The sequence below is a fragment of the Leuresthes tenuis genome, unplaced genomic scaffold (assembly GCF_036924035.1).
Source record: "Leuresthes tenuis unplaced genomic scaffold, fLeuTen1.0.hap1 SCAF_8, whole genome shotgun sequence".
Taxonomy (NCBI): domain Eukaryota; kingdom Metazoa; phylum Chordata; class Actinopteri; order Atheriniformes; family Atherinopsidae; genus Leuresthes; species Leuresthes tenuis.
The window spans coordinates 7,146,914-7,165,204 of record NW_027325362.1 but is presented as its reverse complement, the minus strand read 5'-3'; the positions used below and the strand labels follow the sequence as shown (position 1 = coordinate 7,165,204).

Below are 18,291 nucleotides of genomic sequence, written 5' to 3'. Positions count from 1 at the left end.
TCCTGGTGACACCATATTCCCTCTGTTGAACGGTCTTGAGTCGAGTTCTTTATAAATGAATCCTCTCGTGCTCTCAGTACTTTGTAAATACACTATAGCTTTATCTCCATTAGGTTAACTCATCAAACAACTGAGGCATTGTTAGTTTACATATCTTTATGAGGCCATTAAACCCTTTGTAGACAAGCCCAAGCCAGGGATAGAGAAGGTTGAGAGGATTAGCCTCCTTCAGGCAGCTAAGATTTTGGTAATTTTTTTCATATTTGCCTTTGACTCCTAAATCTGCTGCAGATTCTCGACACATGCACAGAGACACACAGGCAATATTGCAAAACAAGATTAAAAAGTGAAGTTTGAGGGATGACTGCTAACTCGTTGGACTTGTGTTAAACCTGCAATGTGGAGCCAGTTATTTCTCTGGGCTCTGCCTGCTGCACGGAGTTTGGCAAAAACAAACGTAGGGCTGAAATCTGTTTAAAGACCAGTCTGCAGTATGCTGTGGCTCCGGTGGGGTTTGATACGTTTAACATACAGCCCAGTCATATGGCGTGCTCGATATTCAGGCGCAATCGTGTGGAGGAGGGGAGCGGCCTTGTGATTCTTGAACAAAGCAAGAGAAGCACTGAGTAAAAACATAGAAGGAAATTAAGTTGAACGCTTGCAAACGCAAAAATAATGTGGCACTGACATGCATTGTGTTGAAGACTTGCTCCAGCTTGCCTGATGTTGGAATGGAATATTATTTTAATTGATTCCTGGTGTGCGTACACACACACTAAAGCTCTTTATCTTCAGACGGCCTTCTAGTTTCTTTAGAACACCTATTTTGCACCGTCCTTCACTGAAATATTCATAGTATTACGCATGAACTTTGTAAGATGATTTTATATCTTGTGCAGCCGTTCAGTTATGATGCTGAACATTTAAAAAGTATTTAACTTGCGCGCTTGTGATTTAAAATGTAAATCAATTCATGGCACCAGTTCTTAGAAGACAGTTGTGGCTTTTAAGAAATGTAGAGGTTCTTAAAGTCTCCACTGATGTGGCAGCTTTTCAGACTGTGATTGATTTCCAGACATTTTTGGGTAAGAGGGGTGGAGGCTGGAGGCACAAGGACATCTACCCACTTTAATGTAAACGCCTCATTAATTCTGTAGCTTTAATGTGCAGGAGAACATGCACAGTTATTGGGATGTAATGCTTGTACAGGCTTGGCAGTAACGAGATAAAACGTGGGGCTATTTTTATCTTAAACGGTCATGCAGAAAAGTACATTTTTTGTTTTTGTTGTCTGATAAGAACCAACACAACTACATATTTCACATTTTGCACAATTTACAGAATGTTACATCCTGTTTTTAATAAAAGAATGAATAAAAAAAACGTACATCTGGTGGTTTAATTCATCACGCCTGTAATTATACACGTGCATCTACAGCTCATATTGCTGTAGCTTTACATCTAGTCTGCATTTTACTTTGAGATAAGACCACTTTCATGACAGAAGTAACGTTTTCAAGTAATGCTTAGTGGTAATGTAGCACCTATGTGAGAGAAGCCTGAAAATGTAGTGTTCCAAATGGATTTATTTATATTTATTACTTTGTTATAGATTATTTTGGCTGGTAATATGTTTTCTGTCTTGCCAGGCAATCACAGTTTTCTTCATGTTTAAGAACTGTAATTCATAGCAAATTCATGTTTTATTTATTTTTTCAAGCTTTTATAACTGTAAGAAGAACAGAAAAAACAATTATTTAAACTCAGGATACTCTCTATAAATAAATAAAAAATTGAAGATTATTAAATCGATATCAGTATATTAGAGTTTATGCAACACGAAAGATGAGCCGAGGCTGCTGCTGTTTATGCGTTGCACTTTGTAGACGGTTCTGGCTGCACGTGGAAACCCAAGTTACTTTTCCTGCTCGTGTCGATGGAAATGACGCCTCAAGTCGATGTGTAACTCACTACGGTTTGGGACAGTTAGAACCTGTAAATGTAGTGAAACAGGTGCAGTGCACTTCATGTTTTGGGGAGGGTTAGGTTTGTTTTTCTCACACAAACAATGCAGGAAATATAGACATTTGGTGCTGTGCACAATATCTGTGGCACCACGGATAGAATTAAGGGAGTGATGGATGCCTCTGCCCTGTTCTTGCAGTTTCTACCCAATGCTAATTTGCCTTTGCTGCAGAGACTGCAGTGTTTATTCATTTTCAGGATTTATGCAAGTCACTTCTGCTCCAGACGCCTCTCGTCTGAGAGCGCCGCAGCGTAAATGTCTACATTATGTGCCGTGTTTTGACCAAAAGTCAGAAGTGCAAGTGGAAAATTTTCCTAGATTATTTAAATTTGTTAGATTTTCCTACATTTGAAGCGTGTTTGGGTGACAGGTTAAAGGAAGAAGCAACATATGGTGTCTTAGCAAGGCAACGGCTGAGTTAGGGGGACAGCCCCGCCCACAGGATATGATTCACATCATTTCCATCCTCATGGAATCAATAAGTGACCCCCTTTTGCCCTTTAAATGGGGGCATTACCATTCTGGAGATGGAAAGGTTTTGTCATAGGATAAAAGTGATCACTCGGTATAACTTTGTATTGGTTTACTGTAACCCTTCACCCAAAGGATGCAAGTGCATCCAATCCAGACCAGCAGAAGTCTGCCAGAACACATTAGAGCTACCACATCTCCTCATTGTTGAGGGGTTCAGGGCGCACACCTGTTTTTAGAAGAGTAAAAGGTTGTAGTTCTATTTGGAGATGTCCAGACTGATTGGCTAGAGAAGGAATCGGTCTCTGATATATCTGATTCTGTGTTGGTCTAATCAACATGTGATCTACACCTGCTCCAAATCCAGCGTTCTTGAGTAAAAATGGTGTTCTAACGTAAAAGACGCAAAAAAACAATAAGCTGCAACTCAAGTTTCATCAAATCAATATGTTTCGAGCAGAACAAATAACGTTTGTCTGCACATGCAACTTGCTGTATGATGAGTGTGTAGGAAGCAATAAAATGAAAGAACAAAAACCACAAAAAGGAAACAGCATCACAATGCTTAAACCACTGCTATGAATCACATGTCAAATAACGTTTTTAAATGTACAGTAAATCAAACACTAAAGTTATTTACTGCTAACTAAATATTTATTTGCTCTAATTAGTTTTTTTATTATTATTATTATTCTGGAGCTAAAAGAAAATTGAAAGATTTCTGAAAGCTCTCCCAGTCCGCTGCAGCATGTACTGTACATCTTTTGAAGTTGTGCAGGTCTATTATTATCCAGGTTTTTGGGTCGGACGCAGTGTTGCTACTGAACCAGCCACTTTGCCAGACTCTTCATTATGCAAAACGTGTTTTGTGTGCTATGGTCTAATTGATTCTGAATGAAGCATGCATTATTGATGTCTCTGTTTCTCTCTCTGTGTATGCAAGACGCTGCTTTTATTTCATCCATCTCCTTTTCTTTTGGAAGCGTCCCATCTGTTTTTGCACCATTGGTGTCTGAAGAGGCAGCTCAACAAGAGCAGCAGGATGTGATTTGCCACAGAAAGACATGGCAAGAGTTACTCTTGACCCCATGATGGCCACAGAAGGGACCTAAGGCCTTAGTTGATTAACCTGTAATCCCTGAAACCAAATCTGCTTTGCCTTAAGTCTATTTACCTTCCGAGACCCTGCAACTAGCACTTAACCAAGAGTGAATGTCAGGGATGAAGTCAAGAATATGCACAGCCATGACTTATTTAACCTTCTTTGTGTTATTGATCAGTCTTTCTATTACTGTTGGTGCCTTGTACTTTAAAATGAAGCGGTTAACTTGAAGGTGTTCCTTCATGGGTGTTATTTTTTTTTTTTGATTAGTTTGTTTGAGTTTTTCATGGATGAATTGTTAATTTTTTACTAAAATGTGAGCTCATGAGTCAACTAAAGTTTGATATCTAGCTTCTCTAGATGGTTGTTGTGGTGAGAGCTTGCATGTAATAGAACAATACAAATGTAAAATCAAATTACCCATAAGTGTGTAAGAACTCAGGGCAGTAATAGTTTTTATTTAGTGTCCGATAAGAAGTCTGAGGTTGCAGGGTGGACGTCATAAGACGTGTGTATTTCCACGTAGCCATGCTGCTTTGTAGCTCACTGAGCCACACATAGAAGATTAAATGAAAGGACGTCTCTCTGTTGGGATCAATAAAGTATCACATTGTCAGCATTACCGAGCAACACAGGCGATGAGACACCCAATCCCAATAATGGTTGAGCTGTACGCCATGCATTGAGCTACACTGGAATTCAATCCCTTAAAGCAGCAGCGGCCAGTCACTGTCAACTTGTTTCAGAAAGGAAAACCGTGTACTCGTCAACCACTGATCGCTGCACCAGCGGCTGTCTCTGCTCTCCTGATATGGTGTCAAATGCTAAGGCGCTCTCCTGGCTAATCCTGTGTCACCTCTTTCTCTTCGCTGCTCTTAAAATACCACGACTTCTGTGTGGCAGGTTTGCTGCTCAACGGCTGCACAATGAGCCAGTTGATGATATAACTCGCACTAACTTTGTGAAAGCTGTGGGCAAAAAGATTGTTGATTTAACAATTTTATTTGACTGTTCCACACTTTCTTCTTCTTATAGGTTTGGCAACCAGTTAAGTCGTTGGGCTCAGAGTTTTTATGCCATTTAGTATTATGGATTACCGCTTTAAACACCGGGTTTTTCTTTTGTTTGTTTAGTTTTTTTTTTTTAAGAAATCCCTACATTTTGATGACAAAAATTCAAAGACTGAAGCTTTAAAGTGCTTAGAGATGAAGGCGGTGCTGTAAATGTGAAAAATATTGATGACGGTTGTGAATTTCTACACCTAATTTGCATGTGATGACATCACTGTGTAGCGACGTCTTGGATTAAAGTTACAGTGAAAAACCCAGTCATCATTACTTGTTTCCAGCAGCATTCAGACCACCCCTGCAGCCCCTTCCATATCCATTTGCCCCCCCACCGTTACGATCTTGTTGAACCCACCGCCCTCGCCCTCCACTGATCTGTCTCTCTCCTCTTTGTCTGACAGCGAACTGTCGCTCTAATCTTTGTAAACATATTTTCTTGTTGAATATTTTCTCAAAGAATATTTTGTCACTTGATCGTGAATGGAACAGGCTTAGCTGGAATAAGTCTGCCACTGTTAGCTTTATTTGAAAGATACCCTGACTCAGTAGCTTTTGATGTAAGAATTCTACACGAAGAGGTTTGCTGTCCGGCTTTCTTAAAGTGTCTTTGAAGTCTATAGCTGATGTTGTGAAGACCGTTTTCCACCCATCCCTGGAAGCTCAAACTGAGCAAACCGCCTGTTTGCTCGTCAGGTTTGCCAACCGTAGTCTCAGTTTGGCATTCCTTGACAAAGCTGCAGGACAAATCTGGTCGATGGCCCAGGGCATCTCTCCCTCTGCTGGAGGATCCCCATCCCATCATCCCCACCTCTCTCTCCCACGTGACTGTTCAGCCTCACTCTGCCAGCGATCAGACTGAGGCTCAGTGGACGCTGCAGTATTGGATGAGACGGGATGCGGATAGGACTGCTGAACATTATTCGGCAGTAACGCACACACCGCTGTGCAGCGTCTCAGGAGGCATCGTTAATCTAAAGAGCTTTTGTGTTATTCTTGAAGGCAGATTTAGTTTGAAACGTTTAACTAAATAATTATTAACAACATGTAACTGTAAACAACTGTAAACAACTGTAAATTACAAAGAGAGGACAGCCTGTATTTATTCAATTAAACTTTAAAACTTCTTAAATAAGTAAATCCTGCACCAAATATTAGTGTAAATAGCTTTTGACTAATTAAATCTGATTCATGCATTCATGAGAATGTATATAAAGCTGATTTATTCCATATTTATATTGGCAGTTTTGTCTACTTTCACATCTTTTGTCACATCTGTAATACTTCAACAGTAGTGTAGAGTATGCTTTAAATGAAGGAAAATAATTAACAGCATAAAATGAATGCAGTGCAAGTAGCAGCAACGTAATTCACGTCCAAAGTTTCTTAACGGTGTTTGTTTTTCTTTCTAAAAGTAGAAAGCCTCCTGTTGAAAGATGCTGGTTTGTGAGTTTTTAATCAGAAATCAATCTCAGAAGAAGCTGATTTATTCAACAAAACCAGTTGACCAGTATTTACAAAGATAGTCAGAAGACTGTGCATGAACACACAGCCCAACATTTACACTTTAATTTACAATTTAGGATCCAATCCATCACTCTGATTAAACAGGGTTATTGTTACAGTTGTACTTGCGGCTTGGAAAGATTGGTACAATCTGTTCTGTTTTCACTTCTCTACTCCTTTGAAACTGGACACTTTGCATCAACAGCCTGTTTCTGTAATCCTTGTAACCCAGATGTGTTTAAATGCAAATACGTGGTACGAAGATAAGTCCCACGTTCACCACAACTTTTAATTAAGAGTCTCTGATGCAAGAGGAAGCACCTTGTTCAAGTGAAACTAGCGTTAGTAACACTTACGAAAATGACCTTGATGAATTTTCTGAAACTGTTCCAAAACCCACGAATGCCTGCTAACATCTGGCTTTTGAGAGCAAAAAGGGAGTGTTTTTTTTTTTTTTTTTTTTTTAGCATTTAGTCCTACACCACCCAGATTTATTGGCTTCTGGTCTGATCAGCATCGATCAAAGTAAAATTCAGGGATGCACTTGCTAATTGTCACTGAGGATGTTGCATATGGGGCTACAAGAGTGGGCACAGCTCACGTTTTCTTCGAAGAAACATATTTACCGTCTGCAGCATCTCACATGGAGGCTCTGGAATTTTTTTTTTTTTACCTGACTACATGGCAGCTGGCTTAGACCAGCTGTGTGGGGCTGACGTCTGTTGTCAAGTCAAAAGTAAACAAATTAAACTGTGTAATGGTATCTCCCCTTGTTGTCATAGTTACAAGCTTATCCCCTGTGAGATGGTGGCAGTTCCTGGACCGGTTCTGACACTGTAGCATACAGAGAGTGAGTCTGATGCTACTGGCAGTGGGAATGGATTTAATTGGCTTGTTTTATTAGGTGTGCCCATGATTTAAAATAAAAATATATGTTTCAACCTGGTACTTGGTGTAAAAGAGGCAAAGTCTCTGCGTCAGTCACCGCAGCCTCCCTCCCACTATCTGTCCTCCATTTCTAAAAGTTCAAATGTCCAGTCTGCAGCCTCAGAAATAAAACTGCCTGCCCGGCAGTTTTAACACGATGAGTTTCACTCGGATGCAACAGCGGCACTATTTCATAAAGCGATTTCATTAGAAAATGACTTGGGGTCTTTGGTGAAATGCATCGTATATAATTTCTGAGGTTGCTGTAGTTATATGTAACTTCTACTAAAACATCTACCTCTTCTCTTTCTCAGGGAAATGAAGCCAGTTACCCCCTGGAGATGTGCTCACATTGTAAGTATCAGAGCTTGATTTTATTCTTGTCATTGTTAGTATTAAATAGTATTTTCTAATTTACACTTTATCTGGGGTTGACCTGAACATTTTTAGCATGATTTGTATGCCACCTGGATCCCGATGAGTTTTCCAGTTTTGATAATGACTTTATTTAGTAATAATAACATCATTTTAATATTATTGGATGCTGTCATATGTTGTATTTATGATGCTGGACATTCAGCATTCTGTTTACATATTTTTATATCAATGTGATTGATCGTATTAGCATCTATGATAATTTTTTTTTTTTTTATATGTATGAGTGTTGGGAAGATGTCCTCTTTGAATCAGACGTATTTCCTTGGTCGTGTTTACAAGATGTCTGCCAAGTAGACGTCTTTGAGCTGCTGAGTTCAAGAGGGGGAGGAGGAGGAGAGCTGAGGATGTGACTCACATTTCTTTGTTGACCTCCTTCACTTTGCCTACCTGATCATACGTGAATGCAATGTCTCGGCCCCACGTTACTGACAAAGTCCTCAGGGATGCAGATTTCTCACTAGCTCGCTCTGGTGCAAATAGCTAATTTGGCACTTGGAGGTTGTTAAGAACTAGACTAAAAAGGGTCCACTGCTGCATGTGTTTAATGAGCGCTGAGACCACGCCTGGTCCCTCTGATGTGTAGGTGGTCTTTAGGGACCACGTCACTGTTTAAATTGGCGTCATCATCCATTCACACAATTAGTGAATTTTACATCAAGCCTTTGAAGATGGTCGCTGAGATTGTAGGTGCCTCGGTTTTGAAAGGTACGTAGGAGGCAGAGGTAATGCATCGCCTCTCTGTTTCGTTTAATTTTTATTGGCAGATAAAATCATTTTAGCTCGGTTGATGTGAAGCACACCCTTGCAAATTTGTAATTTCTGTCTGTTGTAGGTTTGAGTTGGTGCAACTCCACACGTAACTGCAGTATAGCTGTAATAATTCAGATAGTGGATGCTAATTAACCCGACAAAGACGCACGTACACAACAGCACATTCAAAGTGACACATCTTGTTGGAGCGAGCAGAGTTGTGTGCACACTGTGGCTTGTCCTTTCTTGGACTGTACTACTGTAACGTCATGTGGGACAGGACCTTGGCCTGCCTGGCCTTCCAGGCATCCCTCCTCTTTCAGGACTGAGCACACCACAGTGGGGGGAGGTTGTGTTTTTCTTTGTCCAGCTTGTTCTTCCTGTTCACCGCTGTGTGCTTTGTCTTAATTCCTCCTCCCGAAATGTCCTCTGTTTCTTTTTATTATAAAGGTACAACATATGAAACCATAAAAAAGGTTTAGTTCAACTAATAGTACTGCCAATTTCTGGTTTTAATCACACAAATAAGTTGGTGTTACGTGTTCATGCTGGATGTTTGCATATTAGAATAAAATAAAAATGAAAAGTCTGACTTTAGTTCCTTGTGGTTTGCAGAGGGTTTTTTATCATTTAAGATCATAAGTACTACCCTACCAGTCTATGAAGGGCCTACGTGTTACTTCTTGTTTCTTTTGGATTTTTTTCTCCTGATCTTTCTTTGGCCGTCTTCCTCTGTGTCTCTTACCCTCGACCGACAGAGCAGCTGTTCAGCTCATCAAGTGTTTGGACAGACAGGCACTGGCTGTGAAGAAATTAGCTCTAGCCTGCTGGTCGGAGAAATTCATTCTGCTGCACCTTACTGCCCTCGAAAGAGACAAAAAACAGCATTGTCTGATTCCCACTCCCCCGAACTTGACATTACAGTTCTTATCTGTTTGTTGATGTATCGGTATGAGGATTTCTTTCTCTGCGTATTGCCTTGGTGTGATTGATTATGAAATAAGGTCAGTTTGAGTCTTTGAAAGGCATGTAACCACATGTTAGTGCAGTGTCTCATCGCTTCTGGCTTTATCAGGCAAAATCTATTGGCCGCCTCGTAACAGCCTGCATATTTAGACACGCGAACCACACAGAGATGCACCTCCACACACACACATGCCCTTTTGCAGTACACACTTTGCTAAAGAGCATGCACGTGCCCACTCTGTTCTGCAACGCTCACTTCACAACCCCCCCCCCCCACACACACACACACACACACACTCACACTCACAACCCCCTTAACACATGATGCTGTCAGAGAAATGCATCAGCGAGCCTGAAGCCATTGCAGCTCTGTCTGCGGCTGCCCAAAATAAACAGCGGGCGGCTTGCTGGAGTTCCTTGTTGCTAGGGGTTTCCCTGAGGGCGGGAGCCAGAGCCTCTGTTGGTGGGGGTGGTGGGGTGAGTTGGGGGTTTTCTGATGACGGCACAGCTATAAATATACACTATCAATGCTCTGCCCTGCTTTTGTCCTCAGTTTGGTTCACGCTGTACATTATCAGAGCAGTCAGAGTAATCAGTCTAAAGCCCAGTGCTGGAGCTCTCCTCAGTGGTAGATGCTCTCTCTCAGCTGTACAGCCTCGTCTTACCAGTGGCCTAAATGAGATAAGACTCAGGGAGTGTGAGTGAGAAGGCGTGCGTTTGTGTGTACTCTTTATTTAGTCACAGATTTTTTTAAATCGAGGGTCAAGGCTTTCACCACAGAGCACGATTAATTTAAACTGTGACCAAATTTAAAGAATCATGCTTTCACCGTTGTCCAAACTGTGGTGAAAATCATATATTTAAGTTTTCCACTGCCAGGAGACTGTTTCTTTTGTGCGTATTGTGAAACCATTTAGGGGCAGTTTTACAGGAAGAACAGCCCATGAGTAGCTACCCTGGAGACGGTGTTGCCCCAATAACCTGCTGGGTGTGGCTCAGTGCTGATTGGTTCAACCATTTTGACCTTTAGGGAACATATGCAACCTTAAAGTTTGATGCAGCCAATGTCTCGAGTATCAGACAGAAATGTATATACATTTTTTGAATATTGTTAAAATGAAAGAATTGATATTCTCAGATGTTTTTAGTTTCCTTAGAGGCTAAGAGATAACATGTTTTTTTGGACAGCTTTAAGTTTTTCACCCTTAATGTTTAGACTTCTAGGTGAATGGGTCTGAATGGATCTTCCCTATAAGCTGATACAACTTAGAACAACTGTGTTCCACATTAATGACTGAAGCTGTTGCAAAATTATTATGTAACCTTGAGGAGTCTTGTAGATCTGAAACTGCTATGGAAACAAAGTCTGACGGGAGCTCCTGCAATGCAAAGGATGCATTTTAAGTATTGCACTGCTTCAACATTGGCTGATGAGAGACAGAGAGACAAAGAATTACTCAAATGACAGTTATTCTCTGAAAAATAGAAGAACCTTTAAAGGTTGTTAATCTAGCAGCGTTTTTTAATCTTTATTTTTGGCTGCTTCTTAGAGGAAATGTGCAGGTTGTGTTAAATAACACTGCCTTCCAAACTTTCCAACATCACATCAATGCACATTATGTAAGCAATTGGTTTTGCAAATGTATAACAGAGGTCCCCGGATGCAATATACATCTCTTATCCATGATTTCTGTCGTTATCTTGTATCTGTAGCTGGTCTTCCTGTATTGATACTACACCCACATTTACTCTCTACAACCCTATTATGCTAATTGGCACAGTATCATGTGTCAAACTAGTGTAATTACTGAACTGTGCATGTAACCTTCTCGTGTTTACCCACCCTCGTGCCTTATCTTGTCTGCTTGGAGAGCTATATACAGCAGGGTTTAGGCTGTAGATTTCAGCCAACTGAATTTTAGCTCACTCCCTCCCTTGCTTGTCTCAGTTCAGGTTGGCTGTGTTAATGGAGTCACATGTCTCCATTAATGTGCAGGGTGAACTGTCTGAGGACTAAGCATGCTTAGGAGGACATATTCATTAATGACATCTTTGGGAACATTGCGTTTTTATAATTAAACAAAAATGGGGAGGGGGAGGCCAGCTGCACTTCCGTTTACAGGTTAGCCTGAGCTAGCTGCCTGCCGCTGCAGCTTTAAGCAGAACAAAAGGTTGCTGCCTCGCACCAGTTAAGAAACACTGGTATTGAACTGGATAAATCTTCATGTGAAACAAGCCGTTCTTGTTTTGGTTCAATTTGAATTTAGATTTTCCAGATTCTTGCCATATGTAATGTAAGAATTCAAGCTCACTGACTGATAAATGCATGCACTAACACAGAAAATACAGAAACGGACCAGGAGGCCATGCAAGAAAAGCTCCTGCATGTCCCCCGTGTGCACACAGGCAGATGCCATCTACATATGTATGTTTTCATGCATTCACCTCATGAGCAGTTGTTTAAACGTTCCTCTTCCTCTTTGTGTGTGCGTGTGTGTGTTACTTTGGGGGGGGGGGGTAATAAGTTCCAGTTGCCTAGTAACACTGTTGAGGGTGCGTACAGTGTTTATGAAAGTGTGTGTGTGTGTGTGTGCGCTCTGTAGTGGAGTATATGAGATTATCATAATCATCTCACAGTTACATCGGGTGTCCCTCAGAGCTGCTCATTAGCATAGCAGCGTGAGTTGCTCCTGTGACTATGCAGACCTCTCAGAATAACATTTCTTTCACATTGGATTTTTTCCCTCTCATCAAATCCTATGTTAAATTTTCAACTTTATTATTGTCATGTAGCAAATCTATGCAATGAAAAGCATTATTTTTTTATTCCCCAATAATGCTAATCCTTTTGTCTTTCTGTATATAAACAATGAAATGCTATAGAATGGGATTATGGAGCTCGAAATGATCACGCTAACTTCACAGCATATAAAACCATGCGTTTGATCGATAAAACTATGCATTTGAGTGTGAGTTTGCAACATCTCCCACGTCTTTGCAGTTGTGTTCGCTGCCAAAGGCTCAAACATTCAGGTGGTGGCCCTGTGACACTGAGGTTCGAACATACCCATCTTCTCCTCCTCTTCTTGAAGCCAGAGGTTACGGAGCTGTGCAAAAACAGACAGGAAATGCACAATATTAAATCCATTATGTTATCTCAGTCACTTCCCTTTTCTCTGTGATTGTTCACAGAACGAAAGACAAAAAAAAAAAAACATGTCATTCCTTTCCTCCAGCACAGGGATTTGAATGTATTGCCAGTCTGTTTGTGTTTTCTCTTTTCTTCTTTTGTTTTGGGTTCACTTGTTGTAAGCAAGCCAGGGCTCATTTGTAGCTTATTTGTTGCGCAGTTTTTGGGACACGTCATTGCACCACAGTTTCAGATTTTGGCTGCAATAAGGAAGGAGGGCAGCCTGCACTTGTAAAGCTAATGGTTGAAGAATTGGGGCTTAATGTACTACACGCAGTGGTAAGAGTTTGCATGAGCACAGGAGATATGAAAAGTTAACTCGGACCGTATGAATTTTTTGGCCACTAAAGCTGCAGCTATGATGCATTTCTGCAATCTGGGCAAAAAGAGCCAAATGTTGTATCGGTCAGTGAAACTAGCTGTAGTAAATAACCAGACACACTGCCTTAATTGTGAGTTTTATTTGGCTCAGCTGGACGCCATGTGTCTCTGTGATTCTGGCATGGGACTTGTTGGTTTGAGACTGAAGGGGACTCAGACTGTGAAAAGGCTGTCATGAACTAGCATGAATTATACATACCTACTCTCTTGACAGCTCCTGACAGCAATACGGGATCTGGGGACAGTGTTCAGATGTTTCCCGCTCAGTGGCCGTAGCAAAGTTTGTTATGTGTGTAAATCTGCACTTCAGCTTATCCCACTGACCTGAAAGTGTAGCACAAAAAGAAAACTTCAACCACGACTGGGAGCTGCCCTTAAAGATAAAGATCTGGTACATATTCTAGCATTTTTATGCATTTGTAAGGCTGCGGTAAATTATTATTTTAGTGATTAGTTTGACAGTTATTTAGGAGATGTCACTCCTCTTACACTTAAACTATTCAAATTGTATTTTGTTTAAAAAAAAAAAAGGCTAATTAATTGATTGTTACAATTGTTATCCATCCAAATGTGCCAGAGTTCAGGCAGTAATGCAGCATAATGCACGCTTGATGCTTCAGACGCATATGGAGCTTCTTGAATACCTTCCTACATAAATCAGGTGACACGGACTCTTCTAAAGTTGCTCCTACTCACAAGTTTAGATCGATACCTGACAGGTAACATAAAAAGACAAACATGTTATATATTAAAAATAATCTATCCTAAATGAGATAATCGTCTTGATTAGGAGTGTTGGAATAAGAATTTCCCAGTGTTTTACGCTTCAGGTAGCTCAAATGTGGTGTGGTGAGGTGGGAGTTAAGGTGTGTCTTGTTTTTGTCTGACGTGAGGAATCTGATCGGAAGTGTGACGGTGTTGGTCTTATTCAGTCTTTTAATCTATACAGAGTTTCAAAGTGGTTCAAGTCAAGCTCCCCACATGTAGGTACATGATTTATTGCTCAGAAGCTGGCTGCCTGCTATTTAGTGACTGTTAAGTGATTTTTGATTATAAAGTTGCATGCGAGCAGAAAGTGAACGCTACCTTGGGTTGTACTGGGTTGTTGGTTTTTGCACCCTCTTACAGAATGTGGGCTGGGTGGCAACTACAGGAAGAGGCCGAATTGTAGATGACATGTGAATTGAGACGATAGGCTCCAGCCCACCCGCTACCCGACCGATGGATTGACGGTATAGAAAATGGATGGATGGATAGATGTGAATTGAGACTTGTACTTAAACCCTGAAAGCTAGAACATGGCTTCGATTTACTCTACTATACCCAACATCTGCTGCCTCATGTGCAGACTCGGCTGTTATGAGCCACGTTGGTGTCATCTGTTGTGAAACAGGAAACAGGAGGCTGCTGATAAGAAAGTGTTTTGTGTCACAGGACAGCCAGTGTGCCCAGCTCTGATAACTCAAGGCCAGCGGACACAGACACCCTGTGGTATATATATATCTGATTGTGAATGTGTGTGATGTAGATCTTGTCAGGTACGCATGAATAAACTAATCTGGTAACCTCTCATTAGAAATAAATGTGCAAATGTCATGGAAATTAAATGCAGAATGACAAATAGGGATTCTTTAGCTACAGATACACAGGCCAAAAACTGTTATTTTAGATTTCAATTGACCAGGTGCTCGTACAGCGCAGAGCAGTCATTTACCAGCTGTACAAATTATGGAGGAGCCACGATGCAGAGAGCTGGGATAGTCCTTATTTTTGTCTTACCGAGGACCGACATATTGAACTGTTATATTTATCGTTTTTCTCACTGTGAAATGTGACGCGTGACTTTGCTGTAGGGCAGCTTTTTTAATAGTTGCCACTATTTCAGGTCTGGCTTTAGAGGACGTGCACTGTTGTTAGGGAGGGTCTGCAGCTTGGACAGACATTATCTCTCTCCTCTGTTTTCCACCTCCAACCTGTAGTTACATTTATTTTTACTGTCTGTTTCGAGCACCACAGGGTGTTATCGTACCTTTGAGCCAATAAACTCTGTTTGCTATCAAGTGAGTTTCTGCCTGCGTGATGTTAGACATGGAAAGAACAAAGAAACATGATGTCATGCTCCTCTGCTGGACATTGTCCCGAGTTTTCTTGCCATAAATGTAAGAGAATGTTTGCTCTAAATGCATTTCTATTTCAAATAATGATACGTGCTGCAAGGAGAGAACTGGTTCTGGTCAGAATTATCGGCTCCCCTGAATTGTAATTACAGAAATAGAAATATCTTAATGTACTTGTGTACATGAACAATTTTGTGTAGTAAAATTATTTTGATAAGATATCCAGAAAGATTTAACAACAACAAAAACTCTTTTTTACACAGTGGAGTAACAAAAACAGACATAAAAAATGGATACCGTACATTTAAATTGGTTTTGTTCAACAAAATTAAAGCAAAAAGTTGGCTTACCTTTGCTTACATTTTAGTGTTCACCTGACTTGAGAATCAACCACAAAAAGATGAATTAACTCCATAAAAGGAGGTTTCTAAGAGCATCAAAAATACTGTTATCAGGACAGTGTCATTTCAAAGCCTCAAAGGCAAGAGGATATGAAATCCCTGCTTCAACCGTTTGTGACCTTTCCCAGTTATAAATGTTTCTTTTGCTGCTTGGAAGTGGCAGAGAGAGCTGATGTGAAGACTGATGCCGATGGTGGAAAAGACGGCATGCAAGACATCAGAGGAGCTTCAGGCAGACCTGGAGCCATGCAGAGTGGTGGCTTTACTCTATTCTGTCCATGACACACTCATTTAAATGAGCTTTATTTTCCCAGGGTGATGCTCTGTAAACAGACGAAAACCAAAAAAGATCCTTTTTTTTTTTATAGCTGACTAAATAAAGGCCGTAGGGAATAGATCACCATAGATACAGTGAATCTATCACACCAGCGGCTCGCTTTGCTGCTTCTGCTACTGGAGCCACCGAGTGCCTCAAGTTAATGACAGAATCATTCTACGAGGCCTTTGGGAGTGAAATGTGTGTCAGAGTCGACGCACACGTCCCACGTCATTAAAAGACCGGCTAAAATGGAAAAGATGGATTATGCCCCCCCAAAAGGTACTCGCATGGCGGTGGATGAGCTTCCACATGGTGACAGCCAACATTAAAAGGTTGCTATATAAAGGTGTATCCAGCCTAAGGTTTCGTTCAGGGTTTTTGTTTCTTTTAGGTTTGTTTCTTATACAAAAGTTTTATTTTGCATTTACAAAGCTTAGCTGTGACTGGTGGACAGGTTACTTCCTTATTTCAACTTTAAGATTCATTGTTTTGTAACCACAATGAGTCTGCCGCTGAGGTTGTGTCTATCAAACTTTCTCCTTCTCAATCTGTCTTTCTCACCCTCTCATTCCTCCGCTCCTCCTCCTCCACCACACTCGCACTCAGATTAGTCATCGAGCTGATGGACCATAGCGTGTTTGAGTGTTGAAACCCAGAACACCACCCACAGCCGTCTCTCTCCCTGTCCGTCTTTGCATGTAATAAGAAGAGAAATGATTGGATAACAGCCTGTTGCTTGCACTTTAAATCTTTAACTGGTTTGATGTGTGTTAAAGTCTCTGACTTGGATACAGTTGTTTAAATGGGGGTGATTGCTGTCTAATGTGCGTGTAGAAAACAGAACATGGAAGCATATTCATTATGCTTTAGGAAGTCGGCTTGCAAAAATCCCAGCATGACCTGCTAAAACTTGCCATCAAGAGGCTGAAGTTCCTCTTATTTTCTCAGATTTTAAATGTGATGTTTACAGCTTCTTTATCTAGCTTGACTTTCAGGTTCTTGCTCCACTCATTGCTGTTTTAATCAGTTTTTCAGTCTTATCTGTGCCTGTTATGTCGCTGAACTGGGTGATCTCGCAGAGGTCAGCAGACCTGATCAGATCCAGAGTGAAGTGCATTCCAAGCTTCAGCAATTTATCAGCCTGTTATTAATGTGCGAAGATTAATAGCTCATGTCATTTAGGACCTCAGATTAAAGCAGGTAAAGTAATAGTTTGTGGTTGGCCAGTGTGGTCATGTGACTGTGTGTGAATGAGCTTATATAGTAATTAACAACTGGCTTTGTTATTGCTTCTGGATTACTCCTTGCCATTGCTCAGTATAGCAGCCAGAGAGGTGAGGCTTTCCCTGATGGCAGGGGAACAAAGGACCCAAACGCCCTCTGATAGAGGCGTCCCATTAGACAACAAAGTCTGTAAGTTTGCAATAGTTACTCTGAGGTCCTTGTACTAGCCCTTCCCTGTAATTCCTCCTCTGTGACTCCTTTCCCTCCAACTATCCCCACAGCTCTCATTTCTCTCCTGTTTTGTTTTTTTTTCTTTTTTTTTTTCCTTTTCATTTTTTCCTCTTTGATTGGGTTCATAGCAGAACTATGAGAGTTTATCAGGTTCGGTTTCCTGTTATGCTTGCAGTCTATCAAGCTGAGCTTTCTTATATAATTGATAGTTGCTCCTGTTTCAGCTCTTACGGGGAAAGAGCAGAACAAGATGTTCTGTGGTTAGTGTGGGTCTGTGGCTTGGAGCTGTTGGCTCGGGCCTGTGTAGGCCGGATGTGCTGTCCTTGACCTAGTTGCAAGTGGTGGCTTCTAAAAATTTATGACTAGTTCACTCAGGTGTTTGCAAAGATATTTGCGTCTTTTTTTAATCCATCTTTACCTGATGTTGCTGCAGATGAACAGTGCATTTGAATTTTCTGACTTCTCTATTCTTCATGTCCTCGTGTTGCGTTAAAGACGCAGTGTTGAGCTGACCCTGCACACCTCACAAACAGAACAGGTAAATGTCTCATCCAGATCTTCTCCCTCCGTTTCTTTTTTTCTCTTTGTCCAGTCGATGCTGATGAGATTAAGAGGCTAGGGAAGAGGTTTAAGAAACTCGACCTAGATAACTCTGGCTCACTCAGCGTGGAGGAGTTCATGTCTCTGCCGGAGCTGCAACAGAACCCGCTGGTGCAGAGGGTCATCGACATATTCGACACAGATGGGAATGGAGAAGTGGACTTTAAAGGTATGCAGTAAACCCTGCTGATATGATATGAACTGCCAGTACTTGACTGTCTCTTAATACACCGCAGCTATGCTGGCTCACAGTATATCAGCAGTAGTACAACAACTTTAACAATTACCTTCTGCAACAGACCTGATTTACAATGAGCCAATAAAAAGTCTTGCACCGCCACAGAAATGCAACAAGAAGGAGGAAGTGTGCTGCAGATCTAGTTTTTCTAACATCATATTTTTATAGTCCTTCTAAATGATCTGTGCATATTATTAGATTTTTTTGCAGAGGGCTGTGTGTGTCTGTTGTTCCAGCTAATGCTGACCCGAGCTGTCTGTTTTGGCCTGAGCGCACTTTTAAAACCGATTTTAAATCTCAGGAGTCTTGTTACCTGGTTAGATTACACAAAGTGGTGTCG

General features: G+C 41.0%; 1 protein-coding gene across 1 annotated transcript in view; it reads left to right on the top strand.

Moving 5' to 3' along the window:
* ppp3r1a (protein phosphatase 3, regulatory subunit B, alpha a) overlaps nucleotides 1-18,291 on the top strand; it is a 28,823-nt gene that overhangs the window by 6,345 nt on the left and 4,187 nt on the right. Inside the window, exons 2-3 of the mRNA XM_072390622.1 lie at nucleotides 7,411-7,450; nucleotides 17,706-17,882. Coding sequence (XP_072246723.1) covers nucleotides 7,411-7,450; nucleotides 17,706-17,882 — 217 coding nt within the window. The remainder of the gene's footprint in view (nucleotides 1-7,410; nucleotides 7,451-17,705; nucleotides 17,883-18,291) is intronic.